We start from the raw sequence: 9,902 nt of genomic DNA on the forward strand, positions 1-9,902 counted from the left end.
ATTTAATTTTTTTTTTAATTTCATATATTTTATTTTTGTATATAGTTTTTACATATTTATTTTATGTAATATTATTTTATTCTCGACTTTAGCTCTGTGTCTCAGCCGCTTCATCGGATCACGGCAAATCCGGTCTGGCAGTCGCCTCTTCCATTTTACCGCTACTACTACAGACTGGCGTTACACACACTGTCCCAGATATACGTAAAATCAGTATTCGTACAATTTCGGAAATGATCGACTCGTCGGGTTCATTAATTGCGCCGCATTTGCCCATGTTGATACCGTGTCTACTGAAGGCCACCGGTGAGGTGGAGAACTSTAAGCTGTCGTATTTGTCAACACGCTTGGGTGCAGATAATGAGGCGCAAGAAGCTGTGGACACAGTGCGCGCTGAGGCAGCCAAATCGCATCATACTATGGAATCGATATCGAAGGTGACCTTGAGTTTTTGTGTGTTATAAGAACTGGAACATAGAGCGATAATGTTTTTATCTCTCCTTCTCTCTCTCACTCGCTGCAGTGCATGCGTTATATAGATTACAAAGTGCTGGAGGAGATGACGCCCGCCGTTTTAGAGTTGATCAAAACGAATATTATTTTAGGCACGAAGATTGCTTGTGCGCATTTCGTCTGCTTGGTAGGTTAAGCTTTGTTATTGTTTACATTTTTTTTGTAATTAATTGTAATCATTAATATTTTCTAAAAAAAAAAAATGCAGATCAGCATACGCGTTGGCAAAGACATGTCGCCGCTTGTCGGCAAATATCTCGCTGCCTGCTTTGTGGGCCTGAAAGATCACAATGCCACCGTGCGCAAATACTACGCGAATGCCGTGGGTCACTTGGTGGGCATAGCTAAGGTGATTTATACTGCGAAAAAGTGTCTTAAATTATTAGTTTGTAAACTAACTGTATTATTAATTATACCGTTACTTAGGAGAAGTCAATTAAGAATCTCTTCGTCAAGCTCGATGAACTCTACATGGAGAATTCGTCAAATCGTTCAGTGCCACTCGCTATACAAGCGATTAATAAGCGTCACAACGATTTACTGAAAGACTACCTCGACGATGTATTGCCGCTGGCATTCTTCGCCAAACACGAGGAACCAAACGATGAGAACAAATCGAATATTGAGCTGTGGAAGGAGTTGTGGAACGAGATTAGTCCCGGTGATGCCGGCATACGCATGAATTTGCATGTTATCATACCGAAATTGGAGAAGTCCTTAGATGAGGCYAGTTGGCTGCGTAAGACACAAGCCGGCAATGCTATACACACGATCGCTATGCGTCTCAGCGGCACCATAGAGTCGGAGCAACGTCTGCGCTTAATCAATTTGCTGCTTGGCGAGCTGCAAGGACGCACATTCAAGGGTAAAGAGCGTTTGCTGCAAGCCTTGGCYGCATTGTGTAAGGGACTCGATCGTCATMATGAGATTACGGCACGCGTAGTGGACGCCGCAATGCGTGAATGCCGCAAGGAGGAGCCGCAATATCGCACCTTGGCGCTGCAGGCATTGGGCGATATACTGGAAGAGCTCGAGGTGGATCGTTTTGAGGAAGTCTACAACATGATCTGGTATTTGTTGGAGGAGAAGGAATTGCGCAAAGAGGAAAGCGAAGTGGTGGGCGAGAAAGCGCTAACCGCCGATGAGCGCAATAAACGCGCYACCATTTTCAATAAACTAAAGGAGACGGTTTGCGAGACTTTGGGCAAGTCMTGGCCRAAGCATGGCGTCGAAACGCAWTACAAATATCAGCTGCAATTTGTCGAGCGTTGCTTGTTGTGCTTGCGCAGCAGCACGCGCCCCGTGCAAGTGAGCTTGTTGGGCGCGCTTTGCAAGTTTGTGGAGCGTTTGTGCGTGTTTGCTAGCGATAGTGCACCGCCGGCGCTGCCCGGCAATCAGGAGAAGAAGGTGAAGGTGGACAATTGTGAGGCGCGCGATATGATTGTGGAGAAAATCTGCAATCAAGTGCTATCGGCGGTGATTTATGCATCAGGTGGGTGAGAGAGAGAGGAGTGAATAGTTAAAAAGTGTATATATATATTTTTTTTTTTGTTTTTTTTGCAGCTCTGCCGCACACCGGCCTCAAGAAGGAATCGCTCAACATTGTATTAGTGCTCATTAAACGCTTAACCGATGCCAAAGACGTAAAAAATCTGACGCTGGTGAAAAGCGCTTTCGAGGAGAATTTAGCGAACTTCCAAAAGGATCCGACGCCCGAAGTGCGCTGTCGGGTCAACGATATTGAGGAGAAATTCAGCAAGTTCACTTTCAAGGACGATTGATAAGCATTGCAGGCGATCACTGTAATTGTGGTTTGACGCTTCTAAAAGTGGCCGTTGACGTCACAAATACTTACATACAGAAATGCATATGAATATATAAAATACAGACGATTTGAGTTAATAAAACTAATTAKATTATATCAATAAATAATTATATTATTTGGAGACATTTTAGCTGAATGTCGCTGTTGTTATTGGGGACATTTTAACTAGTTTGTTGTTGTAGCGGAACAGTTTTCACATGACCATTTTACAAAATTACCGTAAATCTTCAATTCAAGGTATGACGTATGCACATATGGTTTTTAGTTTCGAACTAAAGCAATTACACTCYAGTATCCAAATATTAGCCGTCTTAAAAGCAAATTTTTTGTTGTAGATTTTATTTTGGACAACATTGTTATATGAAGTGAAGTTCTCGTATATTTTTTTGCTGAAATAACTTAAATACCTTTTAGGTAATTTTTGGGTTATTTTTATGTTGAAGGAAATTTTCATATAAAGGTAATATAAGTTATGTTCTTTTAGTTTTTGCTGAAAAAACATAAATACCTTTTAGGTAATTTTTGAGATAGTATTCTGTTGAAGAAAATTTTCATATATGTACAGGTAATTTAAGTGAAGTTACTATAGTTTTTTCTGTTGAAGGAAATTTTCATTAAACATAATTTAAGTGAAGTTCCCGTAGTTTTTTTGCTGAAAAAATAAATACCTTTTAGGTAATTTTTGGGATATTTTTCTGTTGAAGACTATTTTCATATATAGGTAATTTAATTGAACTTGTGTTTTTTTTTTGTGCTGAAAAACCAAAAATGTTTCTTAGGTAATTTTTGGGTTATTTTTATGTTGAAGGAAATTTTCATATAAASKTAATGTAAGTTATGTTCTTGTAGTTTTTTGCTGWAAATACATAAATACCTTTTAGCTAATTTTTGGGATATTTTTCTGTTGAAGAAATTTTTCATATATGCAAGTTGTTGTTTGAGTGGCTGAAAAATATGCCTAAATAATTCTGACGGGTTGGTTTCTAGTTACTTGGATAACGAAGAGAATGGCTAATGTGACTGTCAAAAGTTGGATACCAAACCAATTCAAGAAATACGCAAGGCTCAAGGCGACATACAATGAAAATTTCGAAATAGAGGGATCGAGGAAGATAATATCCAGGGTAAAAGTAGTTAAAGTAACTGTGGGAAAGCGGCAGTTCTGGGAACGAAATAGCTGATGAAAATGAAAAGAGTTGGCTATCGAATCAGTCACATGATAGACAACGAAATTTCCGAAAGCTCTGCTAGACGGATCAAGGTGAGTTTGAATGCCTTAGGGATCCGCAATGTCGTCCATATTATCTGCAACGGAACGGAAGGAAGCTTCACATGATCTTGAAAGGACGGTAGGATGGTAGTTGGCCTAGTCAGGGGTCTCAAATTACTGCAAGACCTAAACTTCAGCTGATGTTATTAATGAATCTGGCATTACAAAGAACATGTAGGTCTATGTATGGCGTGACAGCCCACAATATCACTTAACCTAAGTAGAGAGGCCGAAAAAGTAGTAGGTCTCAAATTACTACACGATGTTAATAGTGAACTTTCATCTGGCATTATAAGGAATCTATAGAACTATGTATGGCCTAACAGCCACCCAGTGTACCCTAGCCTAAGCAGAGTGGTTAAAACGTTGATAGCAGCGTTCAGATCAGATCTATGTAATTTGAACAAAACTTAATTTACATCCGATCTTGAGCAAGACATCTTAGGCGAATGCTGTCAATTTATCACACCTACTATTTAGAGCTCTAGAAGTGAAACTGGAAGCGTTCCATATTTACTTATATCAATTAAATTTCTGCCTCTGCTGTGGAATTCTACAAAATGTTTCTGCTAGTATAGCAACAAGCGTCAGACTTCTTAGACTAATACTTCCAATTCAGCACACCTGCTATTTACTATRGAAGCTCTTTATGACCCCATAATGCGATAAGTTTGCGATTGCTGTTAAACTTCCCGAGACTTAAGAAGCTATGCGMCAATTTCAAAGTACGAATATATTCGAGTTTGCACAAACAAAACACAAATCATAATCATTTCTTGCACGCTAACTCATTGTAGATCTGTATGCTTTTATGCACTGATAGCAATTTAGCGTGTTAATCGACTAACTGACATAATAATTTAAATTAATTAGCAAGTACGATTGCAGATATGGGCGTGATTAAAAGTTATTGACAGGCGACGAGACATATTGTAGAATCTTTCCTATACTTAAATACGTATTGAGTGTTCTAAAGGAGAACTGTTTGTATTCAGCAGGGACTCCGATATTAAGAAAACAATGTCAAACGATCTTCTGAATTCAAAATGGTGAGGGATATTATTCAGGTAATGGAAAGAACATTTTTTCAACTATACAACAACACGATTAGTGYCAAAATGCGTTTTCTTCAGCTCTGTTCTCTTGTTTGTTTCGATATTTAACCTCTGGTTGGGATTGTGAACACTTATTTGAAGGTGCCATGTTTTCGCCGCTTCGACGCCTCTTGGGCGCATGTGTCGTTTTGAGTCAAGCCTTTCTCTYCTGCAGCTCTTGGTCGGGGCTGTGTTTTACTATTCGCAGCTAACCTATTTAGTGTAGACTGTGATTGCGGTAGTAGCCTGAGCTCAGCCTTACCAACCAGTGTAAAACASAAGTGTTATACAGCGACCCTTCAACTTTTCAATATCGATATTCGTTAGCATTTCTCTGGTACGAATTGGCCTTACTTTCAAAAATTGGCCTCAATTTCGGCGTTCACCTCCTCAATTGGCGGAAATTTCTTTCCAGCGAGCATGCTTTTGGGATTTGAGAACAAAGAATAGTCGATGGGAACCAGCTCTCTAYTGAATACGGTGGTGGCGGCAGAAATTCGAAGCCCAAGTCATGGATTCTCGTCATCGTTTCACTGACTTGTGATAACGCTATGTAATAGTCGCTTTTGATTGTTCTTCCTTTTTCAAAGTAGTATATTGACTCCATCCCAAAATACAGACGCCATAATCTTGCCAGGCGACTGTTGGCTTTTTCCACGTTTTGTAGCGGGTTCATTGTGCTCAGTCCACGCGGATGATTGTCGATTGGACCACGGAGTGAAATGTTGGTGGAGCTATGCTTCATCCATAGTCATGTATCGATGCAAAAGCTTGGGTTTATTACGCTGGAATATCGCCAAACTTTACTCGCAATGCAACCACTATGCACAGAGCTTTCTTATACCCAAATAATCGTGAATGATATGATGTACATGTTTAATTGATATCTTTAAAGTACCTCTCGACTCTTCACTTCACAGTCATCCAAAATTATTTGGGGTGCTTTTTTGATTCTTTCTTCGGTAATAAATTCTTTTGGGTGTCCACTGCATTCACCGTCTTTGGTGCTCACTTCACCACACCTAAACTTAGCATACCAATCCTTGGCTTTCCTGGGATAGTGTCCAGAAACCCGTCAATAAGCCGAGTTGTTTCTTCTTCTTATCCATTTTCTTACAATAACAAAAACTGCTTCATTAAAAATGATCTAAAACACAAACTAATGGATCATCCATCAGCTGTCAAATTAATACCCACGCCTTTGAAAGGTTAGGGCTAACTGAAAATCATAGAGATTTCATTTTCATATAGTTTTTATATATTAAGAAGAACAAAAAGTCCATCTTTATGTCATCCTCTGCCTTTTTATCTGACCTGCTACATGATAACAATCATATATGTATAGTTTTTTAACGTCAAACCGGTTCTGAAAATCTGTTAGCTACCCAACTCGACTTAATATTTTAATTTAAAAATTATTTCCTCGCGTGTCTTATATATTTTTTTCCGTGACTAGATAATTGTAAATATTTACAAATTTTTTAAGCACAATGAATACAGGGTGTGTCATTAAGGTGGTAAAATTCCAGTTAATTTTAGTGGAAACTTCGAAATTTGATGAATCAGTTTCTCCGAAAAAAGTGTAAAACGCTTGACTTGGTCTACTGAGTTTTTCTTTTTCTGAAAAAGAAATACGTGTAATATTTCCTTGATCTAGTGCAATACCTTTGGCTTCTTTATGGAAGATTAAATACACGTTACGTCTATAAAATTGAATGTATAGCAGATAACAGAACTTCGTAACGCTATTACAACTTTAAAGACATTAGAGTGAATATCTTCTTCCTCAAGCTCACGCTCAASACAGTAAACGTTAGGACTTAAGTGGGAAGAGAGAATCTCTTTTAATACTGATTGAATTGAGATCTATGATAAAAATSGGTTTGTAGACACTATTATGAATAATCGAGCCGTACTTATGCCACTATTGAGCTGAAGTCTTAGCTGGTTGTATTAAAAAAAAAAAAAAAAACCCCAACAAATGATTTGTGAGATGTGAAAGGCTTTGGTCGTATACATATATGTAAATCTCATTCCTTTTGAGATCATAGCCCAACTTGAGCCTAAAATAGCGCCTTCTTCAATCGTTARCTCAACTTTGCCTCACTTTAGTAGGCAAAAGGTAAGGACAATGGAGAATTTTCCTACATGGCCCTTAAGCAGCTAGCATAATTAAATACAGTTCCATCACACGAATAATTAGCGATCACGCGCATGTGATGTTCAATTGTAATAACAATAAATTTAAATAATTTTTCACTCCAAGTTGTTGGCGTGAGTTATTAAAGAGTCTACTAACATCTTTCGAAAATTAAATAACGCTTTCCTAACAGTGTTGTCGTTCGTGTYTGTAACCAGTGGAGGGCGTGGTGGACCGTCAAGATGTTTTGTTTTCGTTGTATAACTGCGTGTTTTTGTTTTTTTTATCAACTGCTTTATTAGATTTTTTGCCTGATACTGTTGGTTAATATTCAGAACAAATTCCAATACGAAATCGTCGTACATTTTCAAATACCAGCTGTGATGGCGCCAGTTTACTACGTCGTTCTTCAAATGTTCTTCGTAGTAACTAATTTAGACATAGGCCAGTTTCGCTTTTTAATGCTGAACAGTAAACTTGACAGCTGAAATGTTGATTAGGGACTGTCTGTTGAGCTTGACCTATCTAAGAAATTGTGGCATCTCGWTAATGATTTAAAGTAAGGTTAGCGCGAGCTCGAGGTTAGTCGTTGAAAAGTAGTGAAACATTTTTTTAGCGAAATGGTCAGTCGGAGGTGGTTTTGCCAACATTTCAGACTATATTCCCATGATTAGACTTATGTATTAGGGTTATTTATTTATTTTTTTAGATTGATAATCTGAAAAATAGGCTGCAGGGAAGTCTTCCGTCCTACAGTTTTCAGAATGTATTTGGAATTCTCATGAGTAAACATATGTACATGTGTATTATGGAGGGTAAAAAAACATATATTTTTTCTGGATTAGTACTCTGAAAAAGGTTCTTAGACCCCTGAATGGATGTSACTAAAAGTATCACCTCTTAGCTATTACGGGAAAGTTCTCCGCCTCACAGTTTACTATTTTTTTCTTATTATCTTCCAACAAATTGAAAAAATATTTCGTTTTATAGATTTTGTAGGGAATTTAATGTTCTACAAGAAAATAAACCTAACCGTTTAAAAGATATTGACGATTAAAATTTGAATACTTTTAGGTAAATTTTTTCAAAACAATTTTTTCTAATGAAAAAAAAGCGATCATTATAAGTTTTTCATCAGTTTGTATCAGTTTTGTAGGAAATTTACTGCTCTACAAAAATGGTAACTCTGCGAGTGCAGTTTTGAGGTTTTATAAGACAATTGCGTCAATTAAGGGGTTTACGGGTTTCAAAAATTCGAATTTTTTATTGTTTTATTATATTCTACAACACTTCTAGAATATTGTCAAGTTGATCACAGTAATCGTTTCGGAGATACAGGCTTGAGAACTTGTGCGCTCTAGACTAGCTGGGCTAAGTGCCTCGTTTTTAAACGCGTTTTTCTTGAAACAGAGTGTTGTGAAATCGATTGGCAAGATTTCTCGAGAACTACTCAACCGATTTTCATGAAATTTTGCACAAGTCTTTGAGATACAGTTCTTAAAGACTTGGGTGAAGGATTTTTTTTTCGATTACAACCATTTGAGCCATTTTGACCCAAGTGCTAAGTTAAGGTTTTAATTAAAGTACGCATTTTTTCACTTTAGATGATCCTGCAAAGAGTTATCCTGCCCACGCGGGTGCATTTTTTTACGAGGGGCCACCGGAAATGGCGTCGTAATGACCGATTTTAATATACATATATTTTCCAAAATTTTARAATTTCTTTACTAATAGTGTTTGAACAATAAGCAACTCTAATAAAACATTTCATTTGTTAAATCAGAAAAAAATTGTTGAAGAAAGCTGTTTTTTTTACCCGAATAAACCCAGGTCAAAAATCATTAAATTGGTTATGAGGTCGTTAGGAGAAGAGGAGGACMGATTGTATCTGTTTTTGACACTAAACAAAAGTAAGGATCAAATACGACACTAATGCGCGAAAAAGATCATGGTACAGGCGTGGTGAAGTTCAACAAATGGTCGCAAAGCCAGAATTGCTGAGTGTTTAGTGGTATTGGAAAGGAATCATCCACTATGAGTTGCTCGAGCCTGGTACAACGATTGATTCAACATTTTACTGCCAACTACTGATGAGATTGAAGCAAGCAACCGAAAAAAAAACGGCCAAAACTGATCAACCGAAGGGTCTTCGTTTTCCATCAGGACAACGCTAGACCACACACTTCTTTGATGACTCGACAAAAACTGGGAGACCTTACCTACTAAGTTTTGATGCATCCACCATATAGCCCTGACCTTGCACCATGCGATTACCATTTGTTTCGGYCAATGCAGAACTCCCTTAATGGAGTAAAGTTGGCTTCAAGAGAAGCCTGTGAAAATTACTTAACGCAGTTTTTCGCCGAGAAACCAGAAAAGTTTTACACTGATGGAATAATGTCTCTAGCGGAAAAATGGCAAAAAGTGGTCGACCAAAATGGTGCARWTTTGGTTCAWTAAAGKTTATTATAAGTATAAAAAATATAAGTTGAAGTTTGATTAGAAATACCAAAAGACTTTTTCGACTACACAGTATTTAACACCTATAGCTTTTAAAGTTATGGCCACTGACCACGAATTTYGGTAGTAAATTTTAATAATTTCGACACGTTGAAAATAATTTAAAAAAAGCGAAAAAAATATGGCGTCCTTTGCTGTCACTATCCGTCTATTTTTGCAGTGCCCTAYTGAAAAAAGTCCACTTGAATACCTAAATGTACTAACTTTGTTGTATGAGKGCCAGGGAAAGATTGTAGATATTTTTGGCAACAAGCTTAACTGCTTTTAAATAAACATAAATAATTATCGAACAAATCAAGCGATAATTTTTTGACCATGACACCTACTATCTTAATTGTTGAAGTACTTTGATACATACAATTAGCTGCTAAAGGCACACATCAAAATAGAATGGCTTCCACAATTATAATAAAATATATAACATATAATAAACGCAGTATTTGCATGTCTGAAAAATCGAAAGTAAGCGATAGAGGTTTCGTTATCTACCGCGCGCGCAGTTGATGGTATAAAAGCGCTAAAGCAAGCGCCGCGACAACT

At 37.5% G+C, this 9,902-nt stretch overlaps 1 protein-coding gene across 1 annotated transcript in view; it reads left to right on the forward strand.

The window, feature by feature from the left end:
* Positions 1 to 2,442, forward strand: part of LOC108972675 (proteasome-associated protein ECM29 homolog) — a gene marked incomplete in the record, with an annotated part of 17,790 nt that extends 15,348 nt beyond the window's left edge. Inside the window, 5 exon segments of the mRNA XM_018939372.1 lie at positions 70 to 437; positions 524 to 640; positions 722 to 862; positions 940 to 2,005; positions 2,077 to 2,442. Coding sequence (XP_018794917.1) covers positions 70 to 437; positions 524 to 640; positions 722 to 862; positions 940 to 2,005; positions 2,077 to 2,294 — 1,910 coding nt within the window.
* Positions 2,443 to 9,902: the final 7,460 nt, after the last annotated feature.

Source organism: Bactrocera latifrons, unplaced genomic scaffold, assembly GCF_001853355.1.
Source record: "Bactrocera latifrons isolate USDA-ARS-PBARC rearing strain unplaced genomic scaffold, ASM185335v1 scaffold_413, whole genome shotgun sequence".
NCBI classification, from domain to species: Eukaryota; Metazoa; Arthropoda; class Insecta; order Diptera; family Tephritidae; genus Bactrocera; species Bactrocera latifrons.